The 19,225-nt window shown below is 38.4% G+C and overlaps 2 protein-coding genes across 2 annotated transcripts; both read right to left on the reverse strand.

Moving 5' to 3' along the window:
* Positions 1-6,894: 6,894 nt before the first annotated feature.
* LOC131508360 (olfactory receptor 2A12-like) lies at positions 6,895-7,827 on the reverse strand. The gene has a single exon (XM_058723462.1). The coding sequence runs from the start codon at positions 7,825-7,827 to the stop codon at positions 6,895-6,897; it is 933 nt and encodes a 310-aa protein (XP_058579445.1).
* Positions 7,828-17,875: 10,048 nt separating this feature from the next.
* LOC131508361 (olfactory receptor 2A25) lies at positions 17,876-18,811 on the reverse strand. The gene has a single exon (XM_058723463.1). It carries the CDS (start codon positions 18,806-18,808, stop codon positions 17,876-17,878), a length of 933 nt encoding a protein of 310 aa, XP_058579446.1. The 5' UTR covers positions 18,809-18,811.
* Positions 18,812-19,225: the final 414 nt, after the last annotated feature.

Here is a 19,225-nt window from a genome sequence, read left to right on the forward strand (position 1 = left end):
ATTCATTTTGCTCTTTCGATGTCCCCTGGGAATTTTTATGTGCATTTGTTTGGGACTTGTGTGTTTTTGTGTTTGCTTGGGATTAGGTGAGGTCAGGATGTCTCTAAACTATGCAAGACCCTGGCACAGAAAATAAAAAAATTCAAGATCATGTCATAAATTAATTTCTCTCAATATGTATTTTACCAGCCTTAAAATTTCCCCACACTGGAATTCTTTCTGTTTGTAGAAGAGAGGTTGTGATCGCTTGATCTTTCATGGTAGGGGTCCCATGGGTCCTGTTAAGACATCATCTCGGAGAAATAGATTTCTCCTAATAGAGGAATGTTATTGCCAGATAATCACTGAACATTTCTGACTTACAAGTATTTTTGACTTGGCAGTTTAGATATATTTCTCCCTTAATTTTCTTTTTGTAAAGACATTTTTAATGTTTATTTTTAATTTTTGAGACAGAGAGACAGAGCATGAGCGGGAGAGAGGCAGAGAGAGAGAGGGAGGCATAGAATCCACGAAGCAGGCTCTAGGCTCTGAGTTATCAGCTCAGAGCCCAACGCGGAGCTTGAACCCACGAACTGTGAGATCATGACCTGAGATGAAGTCAGACGCTTAACTGACTGAACCACCCAGGTGCCCCTCTCTCTTAATTTTCTGAAGTTTATCCTCCATTTCAAACTTCTTGAGATTTCTGGACCACATTTTATTTCTTCATCCTGAGTTGACTTACAGTTAAAATGAATTTCTCTCTCTCAATCTCTCTCACCCTCTCTCATGCACTAAGTGATGTTTGATGATAAGAAAGTCCTTCCACTTCTAACTTCCAGAGGGTCTATCTAAAGTTTCAGTTCTTAAACTGTGGTAGAAAAGGCACTTCAAAATAAAAGTAATGTATTTAATCTATTGGACAGGGGGAAAAAAAAAAAAAATATATATATATATATATATATATATATATATATATATATATATGGAAGCGAGGCATATTGGAGTTATTTCTTTTCTTAAAATAACCTGGGTGGATAGAGCCTCCCTCCACATACCTCCTTATTCTTCAACACACACTCTGAATTTTATTCAAGTACTACTCCCTCACCGCTCCCACTCTTGAGATGCTTATTCCTTGTTCCAAGTCAATTTTATCATTGTAGTGTCCATTTCACTTCAAACATAATACCAATCCTTCAAAGCATTCAGGGAGCCCTCTTCACCTATCCAAACCCCAACTGGTCTCCCTTCTCTGGAAGACTAATGGCACTTACTATAACATCCTTCAAAATTGTGCTTAAATAATTTTACACCCTTATTATTTTTATTGTTTGCATTTCCTGTATTTTACAAGGAAAACAAGATTGTTACAGAAGACTATGTTTCACTCACCAATACCCAGATAGAACCAAGTTGGTGCATCCTCATTCAAATATGTATAGTTACCACTTTTATTTCTTTTGATTGAACAGTATGACGATATTTAACACAGTGTATTGTGGATACAAAGGGGCTTATAGTTTGTCTCTACTATTTTGTTTCTAATCTTTGAAGTGGAGGAAGCAAAAGCATTCCTTGTGAAAAGTCTTAGACTTCTTTTATTATCAATAATTCTATTGACTAATATTTTATATTTTAGTGAGAATAGGTATTATAAAGTATACTTGGCTCTATCATTACTGATGGACCTTTATTAAAGAAGGTCAGTATAGGGGCGCCTGGGTGGCTCAGTTGGTTGGTTGAGCATCCGACTTTGCCTCAGGTCACGATCTCATGGTTTTCAAGTTCGAGCCCCGTGTCAGGCTCTGTGCTGACAGCTCAGAGCCTGGAGCTTGCTTCAGATTCTGTGTCTCCCTCTCTCTCTGCCCCATCCCCACTCATGCTCTGTCTCTCTCTGTCTTAAAAATGAATAAAACATTAAAAAAATTTTTAAAGATCAGTATAGAGATAGAAGTGTTTACAGATCACAAATACAATACCTAAATATCATGTTAATATTTTGCCATCTCTGAGACAGTACATCCTCCTGCAGAGGGCATGAGTCTGTTCCCTTCCTTTCCCTTCCCTTCCCTTCCCTTCCCTTCCTTTCCCTTCCCTTCCCTTTCCTTTTCATTCAACCTTGCACATAGAATTTCAATGGGGCGTTTGAAGAAGATAAAATAGTATAAATGATGATAAGAAATGAGAAGTGTTGATGACTGTTTTCACCACGACTTCTGTCATGATAAACATCTCTAACTGTATGAAGCTGTTTAAGGATATACTCCATCAAAACAAGGGGACTACACTGAGAAAGAGGAAGACATGAGATTAATGAACTAAGGAATCTAACACGGGGTAAAGGCAGATGGTTTTGCCAGGGAACAGCCAGTCCAGATAGCAGGAGAATGGAAATCTCCTGAAGGATGGACATATTATTTGAGGCGGCTGATGGGAATTGAAAGATAGAGAAAACCTTAGGAAGAGGGACTAAGAGTCCAGGTGGGGGGAAAAACACAGCAATTGGTTACTATCACCTTTATTACTTATATCTATAAGCTGTTAATTGCTATATACTTCCTGCTTAGAAATCAGGTGAGAGAAAATATTAGCCTAATAAAGAGTTTTCTTTTTTTTTTAATTTTTAAAGTTTATTTATTTTTGAGAGAAAGAGAGAGAGAGAGCATGCACACAGGAGGGGCAGAGAGAGGGAGAGAGAGAATCCCAAGCAGGCTCAGTGCTAACAGAACTTGAACTGATGCAGGGCTTGAACTCATCAACCATGAGATCATGACCTGAGCTGAAACCAAGAGTTGATGTTTTACTGACTGAGCCACCCAGGTGTCCCAAGAGTTTCCTATACAAACTTGTTCACACTGCTGATGTGCTGTGGATAAATGGACTTCGGTGGGGGTGTTGTTTCTTTCTTCCAGCAGATTTTTCCAGAAATTGTGTCTCCTTGGTTGGGTTGATCAATGCGACAACAACACTATATTGCACCCTGCTCAGGCTTGGAGAGTGGGTGCTGACCACTACTATCTTCCCTGATCAAATGTTTATCATAAATCAGTAATGTGTCAGACACTAAGGGATACAACTGATGGAGACAAAATCTGTATTCCCCTTGCTCACATTCTAGTGGTAAACAGGAGAGCTACACTCATGTTACCCTCTTTCTTAAAAGTCTCCATGCCCCCTTTTTTTTTTAATATTTTGTAATGTTTATTTATTTTTGAGAGAAGAGAGAGAGAGAGAGCACCAGTGAGAGAGGGGCAGAAAGGGGACAGGGGATCCAAGACAGGCTCTGTGCTGACAGCAGAGAGCCTGATGCGGGGCTCAACCCCACCAACTGTGAGATCATGACCTGAGCTGGAGTCGGACGCTTAATCGACTGAACCACCCAGGAGCCCCAAAGTCTCCATGCTTCTTTACCAGCCTCTCTCTCCACCAACTTTTAGGGGGGAAAATGATTTTTTTGTTGTTGTAAAATGGAAATGAGCTCCATATGTAAAAAATAAAGCAATTCTGAAAAGTACAAAGAAAAAAATCTAAAATTATTCCAGGTCAAAGCACCTGAAATAACTATTATGGCTAAATAGCTCAAGAAATCCCACAGATTTCTTCAAGTAAATAAACAAATTCAGGGTTAATAGGACAGATAAATGAATAATTTAACAAAATGTAATCACATGATATTTTAGGAAAGTATTTTCACTCTTTATTTTGTGTAAAAAGAATATTTTCCCCAAATGAAAATAAGCAGTTCAGAAAAATACAACAATATCACCCACACGTTTGGTTAGTAGACTCCCACATATCTCTGTGTACTTGGATAAATAGATGGAGGAAAGGATAAAGAGATAACATTTTAATGAAAATTGTTTCATATTCCTCATGCTATTTTTAAGTGTGTGTGTGTGTGTGTGTGTGTGTGTGTGTATAATCTAGCAGAAGGAAAATTAAGTTCCCACTATGTAACTAAAATGTTTATTCTAGTTCAGAGTCCTTTTTAATCTTATCAGATTCTTAATACAATCTCTTTGATATAACAGTTTTTCATTATATTTAGAGGTTGTAGCCTTTAGGTTTTTAAACATTATGCCTTATTGTGAGAGAGTATCCATTGGATCCCTAATACTAAAGGATAAGAAGATTAGCACACTTCAATTTCCTACTCAAGATTTCAGAAATCTTGTGTCAGAACTTGAACCATTTAGCAGATACTATTGGTTGTCTGCCTTATGGCCATTACCACTTCCTGAGCTAGTACTGATATTCTTGAGGTATTAGATAGTAGACTTATTAGAGAAAGTGGGTCTCACTGATTAAACCGTAATGGATCTAAGCCAAGTTCTCAATTTCATCCTCTTTGTCAGTGACTATTTAGAGATCACCATTTGGCTCAATATCGGCCAACGAAATACAAGGAAAAATCTGCTGAGAGGGAGTAATTATATGTCAGAAAACTCTCCCACCCAAAACATCTGAAAATGGCTCATCTACCAGGTGGACAGGAAAGAGAAAAATCTCCATTTTACCCTTATTCCTAAGGTCTGTTTATTTTGTAAAAAGTGATTTGGGTACAAAGATAAACTGGAGTGATATGATAGAAAATCACCTGTTCCAGACACGTGTGACTCTGAAATATGCTGTTCTTTGAGGAGGTAATGTCTGAGACCCAATAAATTAGAAGAACAGGTAGAAGAGGACTCCACGTCTTGTCTTTCCACTCTTTTTACACCCTTTATTGATTGATAGACATTCTTAATTTTAATCTAGTCAAATTCATCAATGTTTTCTTTTGTGACTAACAATTTTGTATGTTATTTTAAAAATCCTTCCCCCTCTTATCTTTTAAAAGCTTTATGTATAGTTCATGTTTGACACTTAGGTCTTGAAAACACTAGGAATTAAGGGTTTTTTTGCCCTTTGAGTATCTACATGGTTCCTTAAGTGTGCCGGCTCTCTTTACTGCAAAGCCCTTCCTTTCCCCCACTGAACTGCCATGGCACATCTCTAATATAGCAAGTGTCATTTTATAAAGGCATGAATCTTGCTTCTGTGCTTCATACACTGTTCAGTTTATTTATTGGTCAGTGCCTGGAAGAGCAGCACGTTGTCTTATTTACTGGCGCTTTATGGCACACGGAAAAATTAAATACTCTCACCTCATTCTTTATCTTTTTAAATAGTACTGAAAGGGCGGGCCTACGCCAGCTGACTCCATCTTGTTCTGTGTCCTTCACCTTGACCACACCTCCTCCCCTTGAGTAACCCCCCCCCCTCACCTGCCTAACAGGACTCGGACCCTTCCCCAACCAATTGGCTGAGGCCATAGCCATTACCTCACCAACTGCCCCTAGGCCCCAATAAAACCTTTGTCCTTTTGAAACTCGCTCTCTCTCCCTGGTATCCAACCGCTGTGTCGGTGCAGGTAGGGGATTAAGCTCGAGCTAGCTCGAATAAAGGCTCTTTTGCTTTTGCATCGGACTCGGCTCCCTGGTGGTCTTTGGGGATCACGAATTCTGGGCATAACAGTACTTGGACTAGCCTTGGCCCTTTGCATTTTAGAATCAGCTTGTGAAATTCTGCACATACCCACACCACTAAAATATTGTAGGATATTGATTAGGACTACATTAAATATATTAATCAATTTGAGGAGATTGGATCTTTATAATATTATGTTTCCCAGTCCAAGAAGTTGGCATATTTCATGTTGTTTACCTGTGTATTTACCAACTGAGCCACCCAGGCACCGCAAGTTACTATTGGAACCCAATAAAGTTTTCTAATTTTGTCTTTATAGTTTTTTGTACATAGTTTGTTGAATTTATTCCTAAGAGTTTTAAAATGAAGTCCGATAGTCTAGCATTTTGCAAAATTTCATTTCAAATACTTGTTGTTATATAAAAAATGTAATTGAGGGGCGCCTGAGTGGCTCAGTCGGTTGAGCGTCTGACTTCGGCTCAGGTCATGATCTCACAGTCTGTGAGTTTGAGCCCTGTGTCGGGCTATGTGCTGACAGCTCAGAGCCTGGAGCCTGCTTGGGATTCTGTGTCTCCCTGTCTCTCTGCCCCTCCCCCACTCATGCTCCATCTCAGAAATAAACATTAAAAAATTTCTTTAATGTAATTGATCGTTGTATTGATTTTGTATCAACCTGCTTTGCTAAAGTTTCTTATAATTTTAATAATATATCAAAAGATTTCTTTGCATTTCCTACATCTATAATCATGTCATTTGTATATAATCACAGTCTGTTTATTCCTTTGCAAGTGTGTGTGTGTGCACATGTATTTCTCCTTTTTGTCTAACTGTGCCAGTTAGGGTCTCTAGTAAAAAGGTTAAAGCACAGAAAACAAGTGGTGATAGTCTACATCTTTATCTTATTTTTTATCTTACAGGGAAAGGTGCTAGCATTTCAGCAGTAAGAATGATATCTATTATATGTGTTCTTTTGTTTTTTGGTAGATCCTCTTAGGAATACTTACTGTTATACTAGGTTTAAAGACTTTTATCATGAATTGATGTTGAATTTTGTCAAACACTTTCTTGGATCTACTGATATATATCTTTTTAATGTGGTGAATTATTTTCATTGTTTTAATGTTAGGCAATTCTTGCATTTGGAAGATAAAAACTTTATCAAAATGTAATATTATTTTGTGGACTTATTTTACTAATATTTTCTTTAAGATATTTGCATCTCTGTTCATGAATAGGATTAGACTACAATTTTCTGTTTCATAATGTTTATCTCAGGTTTTGTGTTAATGGCTTAAATGGTTAGAGTATTTATATTCTCATTTTATAAGAAATCCAAAGATAAAGACTACTGAGTTTGTTAAATTAAGGGACTCAAAAGGGCATTCAAAGACCCAGAACCATGAGGAAAACTCACAGGCTTGGAATACTCCAAACCTTCTCTCACACTGATGTCTTCTTCCTCAGAAATCTCCTCAGAGCACCCTTCACCTCAGCATTCCTCAGGCTGTAGATCAGTGGGTTTAGCATAGGGTTGAAAAGGCTGTAAAACAATGATAGTATCTTTCTTTGTTCTTGAGAATGGCGGGATTTGGGGGCCATGTACATGACAATGGCACTTCCAAAGAAGAGCCCCACCACGCAGAGGTGGGAGGAGCAGGTGGAGAAGGCCTTTCTTTGGCTCTCCGAGGACTGGATCCTCAGGATGGCGAACAGGATGCACGTGTAGGACACCAGCACCAGGCAGAGGGGCCCCACTAAAACAAACACAGAGCCCACAAAGAGAACAGTTTGGTTGAGTCTAGTGTCAGCACAGGCCAATTTGAATACTGACATGATTTGACAGAAAAAGTGGTCGATTGTTTGTGGCCCACAAAAGGGCAACCTCAGGATGAGAGTAATATGGACCAGAGCCAAGAGGAAGCTGAATATCCAGCAAGTGGCAGCCAGGATAGTGCACACTCTCCAGCTCATGATGACAGCATAATGTAGGGGGTGACAGATGGCCACATACCTATCATAGGACATTACCACCAAACTTGTACACTCTGTGACAGCAAGTGCCAAATACAAAAAAGTCTGAAGTAGGCATGGAGCAAAGGAGATGGTTTTCTTCTGCATTGTAAGATTTGCCAGCATCTTGGGGACAATGCTTGAGGCATAGGACATGTCGACAATGGCCAGGTTTGAGAGGAAGAAGTACATGGGGGTGTGCAGTGTAGAATCCCAGCAGATGAGCCCCAGGACCATCCCATTTCCCATCAGCGTGAGGCTATAGAATAGCAAGAAGAACCCAAAGAGGAAAAGTTCAAGTTTGGGGTCAACCTGGAATCCCAGCAGGATGACTTCTGTGATCCATGTCTGATTGCTTCCCATGTTCTTTTGACACACAGACACAATGCCACACGTAGGATAGGAGTTTTGGAGCTGAGGGGTAGAAAAAGAGAAAGGAATGATCTGTTCATACAGAGTGAGAATTTATGCAGGGGCCACAAATCAGTAATTCATGGATCCAATCCAGTCCAAAGTCTGTGGTGTTGACCTGTCCATTTGGCTTTTGGAGACATTTAACAAATTTAGTTATTTACCGATATTAAAAATTAGTAGGCTTCACATAAAAATTGGAGTCTCTGGCTACTGTTTAACAAATAGAAGAAATGTCATTTCTTGAAATTCACTGTAAGCAATAATCAGCTGCAGATAATAAGGAGATAGAGTCAGATTCTCTTCCATTTACCTCCACTTCCACTAATTTCTATTTTCTCCCAGAAATACTATTAACAATAATAACAGACACTAACAATGTTATCATTGCATTTACACTATTGGTTGTATATTTAGTTAAGAAGAAAGACCTGTGCTCAAGAGGGGTTCCTCAGCCTTCCTCTACTTCAAACACATGAAGATGAGAAATCAAAATATAAAATACAACCCCCCAAATAGATATCCAGAGTTTAAAATGAGGTCATTCCCACAATGCCAGAAATGAATCAGAAACATGTATGCTCCAAGTGTGAAGGCAGAAAGTTACACCCGGAACTCAGCTCTTACAGAGTCAAGGCAAGTTTTGGGAAATGGAATATACTAATATAATCGTTCAGTCCTAAGGGCTTGGATATAAGAAGAAGTTTAAAACAGCTATTGGGCTGCTGGATAAGGTGACTACAAAGAAGACAATATGCTTCCTGGGTCTCTCATTAGATCACCAGAGCCTGAGACACTATTATATTACATATTACATTTTATATATTGTATATGCAGGGCTCATGGAGCTGGGGTGAAGAATAACAAAAATTCAAAATTACAAGACAGAGAGAAAGAAAAGGTGGAAAAAGCAAAAAACCATGCTAAAAAAAAATCTTTCACTCAGCAGGTGTGCCTAAACACTTATTTTGGGAAAAATAAGTCCTGCTAAATAGGAAAAACAAAGTAAACATTTGGAACTTGGAATTCACTCAAGATTTAATAAAGCTATGGCACAATCTCCCAAAGACTCCAAGAATGGTTAGGATGCTCCAATAAATTAATAAAGGCATAACAATTACTAAAATGCTTGATAAATTAAGAAAAATGAATAAGGTAGCCATAAAAAAAGAGTGTATAAAATGGATCAAGCACACACATTTGAAATAAGACATGATGCCACATCATTTTGTAACCAATAAGGAAGATCATTTCCAGACCTCACATTAAAGAGAGAAATAGTGCATTGGAAGGTCACATTTAAGAACCCTCCCAGATGTTAATACAGACAAACAAAGGGGTACCATTTTGAAGGTGCAGTCTTGAGACATGATTAATCCGACTGAGCAGCTAAACTTAGGCGTGATAAAGTTTCCAGAGCAAAAGAATGGAGAGAACAGTGAAGATATAATACTTGAAGAGATTTCACGAAATCAACTCAAAATAGAACTCAAAAATTCAAACTAGACCTAAATCCTTAAATGATAAAAAAAAAATGCATTCCACTTAAGGAGTGCAAAAATTAAATGTACAGTCAAGCAAAATGAGGTATTTTTCATTACTGAAGAATACGTGAATCTTCAGATAAAAAAATGTATTCTGATAACAGAATAGGATAAATAAAAATTCCCAGTGATTGCAAGTTCTTAACAATTATCTCTCCAACTGTTGTCTTTCCTCCATCGCCTACATTTCACTGTATCTAGACCCTGTGGGTCTTTTATTCAATCGATGTGTAGTCGATCAACTTATGTCCCTTCCAAAATCCTTTCAGATTGTTTTTCTTTTTCTCTTCACCACGTGATAGACTTTTTCATAACTATACCCTAATTGTACGTTTACTCTATGACTGACACCAGGTTAACATTTATCCCATCTACCTAATTTTTTAAATATTTAAATGACTTTACTTTTCCTTCCGAAGACTTTAAAGGTGATTCTTACCATACACATTGTTCTTGATTCATTATAGTGCTCTTTTTATTTCATTCATAGGTTTCATGATTTTGTCATAGCAGCAATAATTTCATTTTAGTCTTCAGCAACTTTTGTTAGACTGTTTTATCATTTACTTTTTCCAGGATTAAGAGGAAGTACTAAGAGTTACCAAAGGTAAAAACAATGAAATACATAGGAACGACAATTCAATGGCCGCTGACGGCAGGAAAGGGTCTGAAGACATAAGCTACTGCCTTTAATGTGCCAAAGAGGTAAGCTGATGTTCCAAAATTTTGTATCTTCAAGAACTCTCTCTAATGAATGAGAGCAAAGTGACGCATTATTGGATATACAAATAAGAAGGGTATTGATACCTACAGATCCTTCCTAGTACACTATTAAAGTATATTCCTCAGGAAGAATAAAAGCAAACTAGAGGTAAATCAAAATACACAAACAATATTGACACAGCACTTGAAAAATTATGCTGGTAAATTTTATAGCCTGTGGGTTATAAAATAATTATTTTGGTATTTTGAAGAGGTGAGATGAAATCTTTTAAAAATACTAACTAAACAAGGAAGGGAATATTGATAAGTGGCAAGTGCTGAGATTCTTGATAAGAATTGAAACCCCAGTGGCTTTAAATTTTTTAGAATAATTTATTAAACTTGGATATTACCAATTAATGAAAATCATCAAAAACAGACATAAAATCTACAGTTTCCAAAATTATAAGGCAAATAAAATAGATTAAAAACATTATCAATCCAGCAGCAGGCAGAAGGGAAAAAAGGAGAAACAAATAAAATTTTGATTGAAAACACAAAATAAGCTGGCATTAATCAATGTATATATATATTATCACATTACATGTAAATATGTCACTAAAAGACAGAGTTAATCATATTAGATGGAAATCAGAAAAACAAGTTACAAAACCCTTCAAGAATCTTACCTAAACCACTCAAACATAAATCAAACTCTCTCTGTGTCTCTCTGTCTCTCTCTCACACACAAACATACACAAAGGCTAAAAAATTAAGTGAAAAAAAGGGGAAAAAAGAGAAAAATGACAAAACAAGTCCTTGGCCACATAAATACGTAATACCATTCCAAAGCATCTATTGGCACAGAGGAGATACTGTACAATACTAATTGGGAAAAAAAATCCACCAACAAGATAAAATTCAGGACCCATTTCCTAAAAAAAGACTTAGCAAACTTCAAATAGAAAAGAACTTTAGGGGAATCTGGGCGGCTCAGTCAGTTAAGCATCTGACTTGGTTTCAGCTCAGGTCATAATCTCACAGTTTGTGAGATCAAGGCCCACATGGGGCTCTGTGCTGACAGCACAGAACCTGCTTGGGACTCTCTTTCCCTCTCTCTGCCCCTTCTCCCCCCTTCTCAAAAAATAAGTAATAAAAAGAAAAGGACCTTAATCTGAGAGAGAGTATTTACAAAACCTATAGAAATATTATACCTAATTAATGAAATAGTAAAAGCTTTTTCTCTGAGTTAGGAAACAAGCTTACTGTGCTCCACTTACACTAATGTCTAGTTAGCACTGACTCTATAACTAGCCAGAAATAAAGCAGAAAAGAAAAAACAAAGGGCATAAGAATTAAAATGGAGAATATAAAATGTCATTATTCACAAAAACACAATTATGTATATAGAACATTTTTAAAAATTTATAGATAAATTATTGAAACCAATGAGTGATTTTGTAAAACTCTGAATTCAAGGTCAATGCACAAAATGAAGGATGTGTGTGTGTGTGTGTGTGTGTGTGTGTGTGTGTGTGTGTTTATAGATTGGAAAATTTGTAAAGTTCCAAATCTCTCCAAACTGATCTATACCTTCAACGAAATTCAAATCGGAATCCCAGCAGGTTTTTTTTTACATGTGGAAATTAATAATCTTATTGTAAATGTTATATGAAAATGCAAAAGGTCAAGGATAGCCATGGGAATCTTGAGAAGGAAGAATGAGGTAAAAGGAGTTAGTCCATCAACTACCAATACTTATCACAAAGTCACAGTGATTAAGTCAATGTGGTATTGGGCAAAACAAACAGATCAATGGAACAACTTGATTGACTCAGAAATTTGGAAACACACACACACACACACACTCATGCATGCACATTCAAGTGCACTCATATGATCTACAGCAAAGGTGGCACTGGTATTTGTGATACATGATGCCAGGTCAGTTAACTATCTATGTGGAACAAAATTAAAACATGGCCCCTACTACACCTAATACACAAAATAAACTCAGGGTAGGTTTTAGATCTAAATGTGAAAGGGGAGAACAAACTTGCCAGAATACAAATTAGAGGATCTTAGAGCTGCAGATATTTCTTACACAGAATCCAAAGAAAAGATTTTCTCATTACAATATTAAACACACTGATGTGGATTCTCTTACTTTTTTTTCTTTTTGCATTTTTAAAATTTAAGAACAACACATTTTTGCTTTGTTTTTTTTCAAAAAAACACTTTTTGGGACCCTTGGGTGGCTCAGTTGGTTGAATGTCCGAGTGTTGACTTTGGCTGAGGTCATGATCCCAGGGTATGGGATCCAGCCCCGTGTTGGGCTGCACACTGAGTGTAGAGTCTGCTTAAGATTCTTCTCTCTCTCTCTCCCTCTGCCCTTCTCCCCAGCTCACATGTGCACTCTCACAAAAAAAAAAAAAAAGAAATAAACTTTAAAAATTAAAAAAGAAGCAATTCTCAAAAGTGACTTAATAAAGAGCTCATTTAAATTCTTTAAATTTTATAAAGCAAATGTTGTCACTGAACATGGTGCCAGACACAGAACAGAGGTGAAATCGTTTAGTAGTAGTGGCTTTTACCACATTTCCATGAGCTGTACTTTCCTCTAAACTTTACTAAGTGACAATAGTGGTCACATAATTCCATTCTAGGATCTGACAAAGAGTTTCCCTAGGATGAGGACTCCCATCCCTGAACAGTAAGCCTGGAACGCCAAATAAGAATAAGCGAATCAGGCACCTCTCCCAGCTTCACTGATAAAGAAAAAATAATAATGGAACTTTGTCCAATAGGTATAGGATGTGTCCCTGCCACTGACCAACACCTCCCTCCTGGGAGGCTTATAAAAGAAGCCCCAGTGTTCTCACTTTCCTGGTTGGAAAATATCTCTAAGCTGTAGTAGGAGCAGGTAGTTCAGTTGGGGAAGAAATGACAGGTCAAGGAAAATTGCAGAAGATCTCTGGCTTCATCTTCTCCAATTATAAAAGGAGGCTAAAGGATTAGATCCTTCTTAGGCTCCTTTCTGTTTGATACCATGAGTCACAGACATCTAATTCCACCAGGTGTGACTTCCCATAGGTGTGACTGGGGAGGGGTTGTGACAGCATGAATGTCAGGTGATACTGTGAGGACCCCCCCCCCACCCCGCAACATAGTGGGGGAAAGAGGTCTTCACAAAGGAGACTGTTCCTTCTTTTTAAACCTGACGATTTCTGCCAGCCTTCTGGCTTGCTCTTGTGTTAACCATCAACCAGCTTTATATATAATGATTTGTACAAAGGGGAATGCTATTTCTGGTGTAGCTCTTAAACTGGGCTTGAATGTACAGGAAAACTCACAGAGATGGGGGAATGAGTCGCCGACTCCCTGGAGCAGGTTTGGTGGATGAGGAGACACAGATATCCTTTCTACCTTGACCAAGAGGACAGTACTCAGGAGTGTTCAAGACACATCTGGATATGAGGGCGTTGTACTCTGATCACCTACAACCACCCCAATTCACAGAGGCATACCTGTGCATCCAGGGAACACATTACAAAGCGTCTTCACACATTGTCTTCCCTACAGACTAGTGTAAAACCTGCCCAGAGTTCTCCAGCTTTGTCATCCGTGTGGGTATGTGTGTGTGCACCTATTTATGCAGAAAAGTGAGAACTCAGGGAGAATGGCATGAGTGATCCTACTCAGGAGGACCTTGGCCTGAAATGTAGCAGATACAAGTCATATTTCATGGCTTACGTCACACAGTACAAGCCTCAAGTATTTGGACGTCTTATGTACTTGATCTTCAAGTGTGCCTGGTTCCATGTCCCGTTTTGGAATGGTTTAAATGTTACGGTGTAAGTGTGCCCCTCACTCCCCGGGGGCTTGTTAAAGAAGCACCTATAGTCAAAGGACTAGATCCTCCCCAGGGAGTGAACAATCTTTGCTGAATAGTATTACTGTAAAGTGAATTATAAAAAATTCCCATTGCAAATACTTAGTTTTACATGGAAACTCACAGAGATTGAACCTTATTCCCTCCGTGCTTTCTTGTCTTCCTTTGATTGCAAGCCACTCCCTAAATATTTCTTCCTTTTTTTAACATTTATTTTTCCATCACACACTTTAGGGAGGTAATTTTAGTGTCTCTGTGCTAAGCCTTTAGGTGTTAGACTGAATTTCAACAATGAATGTCTCTGTCCACCTCCACACATCTGGAGGAAAACACAAAACCCAGACGACTCAGACCCCTTTAAATTCATGAGTATTCACATCAATTTGACCCTTGATGCTACCAGAGCGCTTCCTGTTTCCTGTTTCTCTAGTCTCCTCGCCAGGTGATTTTTCCCCCATATTTTCTCTCTTTAAGCCTCCCATGAGTCCTCCCACTCAACAGTCCCAGCTACTGACTGACAGTGACTGAGGACACAAAAGAATCAAACAAGAACTTGCACAACCCTAACACATTGACGGAGTTCCTGGACCTGCACTTATTCCCAGCTCCTTGGCTGTTACTGCGAAGTTACTGGGTTGTCCGTCATGAAGGACAGTCCGCCACTTTAGGCCAGGAATCCAGCCCTCCTGCCTACTCAAGAACTGTTCTCCCGCCATTTGTCTCAAATGCCTTTGCTCCTGTTCCTTTAAACATATCTAGTCAAATGTGAGACCGTTTTTCTCACCAATTATCTTGACTTTGCTAAACCCAACGACCGGTTCTCTATCCTTATCTGACTTGACCTGCCACCAGCATTTAACACAGTCCATTGCTCCCTCTTCGAAACACTCCTTTCCCTTGACTATCATGATATTCTGCCTCCTCCCACCCCAACCAGTGGTCCTTCTACTTTTCTGGCTCTTCCTTCTCTGTCTCCTTGGCTGGTTTCTCTTCATTTCCCATGTCTATGAACACTGGCATTTTTCAAGGTTTGTTCTTTGTATCTATTTTCTGACCACTTTCTATGGCGCCTCCTTGGTCCCAAGGATTTTACATGCTGATAACACTTAAATTAAAATGTCCTGCCAGGCCTCTTCCCAAATACAGTGCTCTGGACTGAATGTTTGCCTAGTACACATCCCTGTGAATCAGCAGTGCCCACTGACCTCCTATCTCAAGAGAGTAAATCCATCATCATTAAAGGCACTGACAAGACTCCAATTGTAAGCTTCCCTCTCATGCCTTCTCTCTGTCGTTGAGAGTGCCTGCTTTATGTAGAGACTGTTTCATAGAATACGTTTAAAAATGCACTTCTATATACCTATCCCTTCTGTTCTCTTTCTCTCTTCTCTTCCCTCTCTTTGGTGATCAATATTATTTTATATATATTTTTACATTGCTAATTAAACATGTAAAGTGCTCATTGTATTCTCAGAGGTTGACAAAATTTAGTCTTAATTCTACAATTTGGATTAAAGTTTAAAAGTACAGGATTCATGGTCTGCCTAAATTCTAATCCTAACATTACCATTTATACTTTAACTGTTATTTGCTGTCATATTAGATGTTATGATGTTTTGTTCCTCTGTTCATTCCTTCATTACTGGCCCCTTTTTGTCAAATATTTTTAGTGCACTGTATATTTTTTGAGTTATTTTCTTAGTGGCTGCCCCTTGGGCTTATGATCAGCATTTTAATTTATAATAATATGGTTTAGGTTAAATCAACTTAATTTCAATGGTTTATAAATAACCTTCCTGTGATCATCATGCTTTCATAAAGTGAAAATTAACCCAAAATTAGTTTTGTAGAATGATACTAGAGATTTATTTACTTCTTTGCTCTTATATTGCTTAAACCTTATTCTCCCTCTCCAGAGGCTGCAGAGATGCTGATTTCCACTATGAATGTAGGGCTTTTGCTTTTCGAGGATTCTGCAGAGCTGGGGAGAAAGTGATGGAAACACAGCAAGTTGAACCATCCCAAAACTCACTGTTCTTAACAAGGTCGGCAGTGTTTCTTGCATAAACACTCCCCAGATTGTTGCCTCTTTTTTCCCCCCAGAGTTCTTAAACAGTCAATTTATACCAATTTGTCAGAGTACTTTTTTCTTTATGGAGCAGAAGATTTTTGGAGATCCTTGCTACATTATTTCTGTTGACCAGTGCTTATATTTTTCGAAGGAATATATATAAATAAGTATATATATTAATACTATGTTAACATATTAATATATATATGATCACATATATCCATATTGTCCATAATGGTATTTATTTTCACACAGCTTTAATTAATTTTTAAGATAAATTTTGCTTATATGATTCTTTGAGAGAGTCTCATAAAAATGCATTGCTTGGGCAAATTTATAAATAATTTTCCTGTGATCATTGTGCTTTCACTAAGTGAAAATTAACCTGAAAATATCTAATATTACTTTCATACAATGATACTATAGATTTATTTTTTCCAAAGACGTCAATAAAAGACTTTTACAATTAAGAAAAAAGATTTTACTTTCCAGACTTGAAATAAACTCTCTGTCATTTTTTTCCCATAGCGGAGAATTTTCCAGTAGCTGCTTAAATGTTATCTTTGGTAACTGACTTGTACTTGACAATGTTTGGCCGTCTGCTAATTATATTCATTTGATTCTCTGTTCTACCTCTGAGATAATATATTAGTTTTCTAGGGCTGCCATATTAAACTATCACACACTGGTCTGCATAAACAATAGAAGTTTATTTTCTCACAGTTCTAGAGGGTGAGTAGTCTGAGATTTCAGTGTGGACAGGGTTGATTCCTGCCAAGGTCTCTCTTCTTGGCTTGTCGATGGCAGTCTTCTCCCTGTGTCTTCACATGCTTATATCTGTGTCCTAATCTCTTCTTATAAGGACATCAGCTCTGTTGGGATAGAGCTTACTTTAAACACCTCACACTGATATAATTACCTCCATAAAACCCGATCTCCAAAACATCCCCCTTTGAAGTATTACAATGCCATGACTTCAACATATTAATTTTGAGTGAACACAACTCAGTCCAAGACAGCTAATTACTTGCTTGTCAGACAATGAAACCTTACCACACGGTATGTATGATTAAGGGCCACAAACCAACTTGCATAGCATTTGCTTCCCAAGTACCTGACTTGATCTTTCAGAATAACCATAACTTTTGGAATATGGTTCAGGATTATACTGCCCAAGTTCTTACCATGTCCTTATATTTACTAGCCAGACATCTTTTGTGTTTTTCTTGTTGGTCGTGGTGTCACAGTTATATTTTTCATTCTCTATCCCATGAAGCCATGGCTCATGCTCTTCCTAACTTAAATTGATTATGCCTTAGAAAGCATTACTATCACGGGAATTTATACAGGAATTGTATTTTAATTGCAGAACTATTTTTGAAAGAGTAGACAACTGCTGGATTTCAAATATTGAAATTACTATGTATCAATCTCTGCTAATTGCTGTATCTTAAACATTCTGCCAATACCTTCCTTTATTTTATAAAATGTTGTCTCTGAGTCCTGATGGCAGAAAAATATACAAATTTATTTCCATTCATTCAGAATATTTAATATAATTATATTACAAGTATGTCCACTATTCAGCTGGTCAGAAGTTATTTTCATTTTCTTGTGTAGCATTGACTTGCAATGCCAGAGGGAAGAAAGTAGAATGAGCTTTCTTGGGAGCTAGGAAAGTGTGAAGATGAAAAGGATGCCCTTGAGCATGTTTATGAATCCTGGTAAATATTGGATGAGATGATTTCTCAGGTCCCTTTAAACTCAGTTATTTTATTATTCTACAGATTTTCATGAAGTTTGCTCTTTTTCAAGCATCCTCTTCAGAGCAGCTTTGACTTCTTTGTTCCTCAGACTATAGATCAGAGGATTGAGCATGGGATTGAAAAGGCTGTGGAACAGGAGGAGATATTTCTTCTGCTCCTTGGGGTTCCCATTACGGGGCCCAACATACATTATAATGGCTGTGCCATAAAAGAGTCCAACCACACAGAGGTGGGATGAACAGGTGGAGAAGGCTTTCTGGCGCCCCTCCCCTGATTGAACCTTTAGGATGGCACATAAAATATAAATGTAAGATATCACAATGGAGGAGAATGGTCCTACCAACACAGATACTGCCCCAGCCAAAACCATAGTCTCATTAATGTGGGTATCTGCACAGGCAAGTTTGAGGACAGCTATAATTTCACAAAAAAAGTGGTTAACTTTCTGGGGTCCACAGAAGGGCAATGGTATGAGTAACACTAGATGTACTAGGGCTAGGAGAACTCCTAAAATCCAGGAAGTCAATGCCAGGGTGATGCAGCCTCTCCAGCTCATGATGACAGAATATCGGAGCGGGTGGCAGATGGCCACATACCGATCATAGGACATCACCACCAGGAGAAGACATTCAGTATGAGCAAAACTCAAGAACAGAAAGGTTTGTGTCATGCAGCCAGCAAAGGAGATGGGCTTGTCTGAATTCACGAGGTTTACCAGCATCTGGGGCACCGTGTTGCTGGCATAGGCTATGTCGACGATGGCCAGGTGGGAGAGGAAGAAGTACATGGGGGTGTGCAGTCTGGAGTCCAGCCAGATGAGTCTCAGGATGAGCCCGTTCCCCAGCAGGGTGAAGGCATAGAACAGGGAGAAGAGCCCAAAGAGAAGCATCTGAATCCTTGAGTTGAGAGGAAATCCCAGTAGGATGAACTCTGTGACAGAGGTCTTATTTCTCCCCATTTCTGTGTGAGACAGTGGGGCTCCCAAGCCTGAATGCCTGAGGGAAGGGTTTAAACATGATGGATCTGTGTTTGTCGTTGTTTATTTCCTAAGAAAATATCTTCAAGGATGCTTTTGTCCTATTAGTTACTTACTAAGTGAAAATTATGCATTCCAAATGAAACAGAAGGAAATTTTTTCACTTCAATAAGCTAAATGCTAATATTCTGTTAAAATATTCAGTAAATCTGGGATGCCTGGGTGGCTCAGTTGGTTAAGTGACCGGCTTCGGCTCAGGTCATGATCTCACAGTTTGTGGGTTCGAGCCCTGCGTCGGGCTCTGTGCTAATAGCTCAGAGCCTATAGCCTGCTTCAGATTCTGCATCTCCCCCGCTCTCTGGCCCTCCCCTGCTCATGCTCTGTGTCTCTCTGTCTCTC

The sequence above is a fragment of the Neofelis nebulosa genome, chromosome 4 (genome assembly GCF_028018385.1).
Source record: "Neofelis nebulosa isolate mNeoNeb1 chromosome 4, mNeoNeb1.pri, whole genome shotgun sequence".
Classification (NCBI taxonomy): Eukaryota; Metazoa; Chordata; class Mammalia; order Carnivora; family Felidae; genus Neofelis; species Neofelis nebulosa.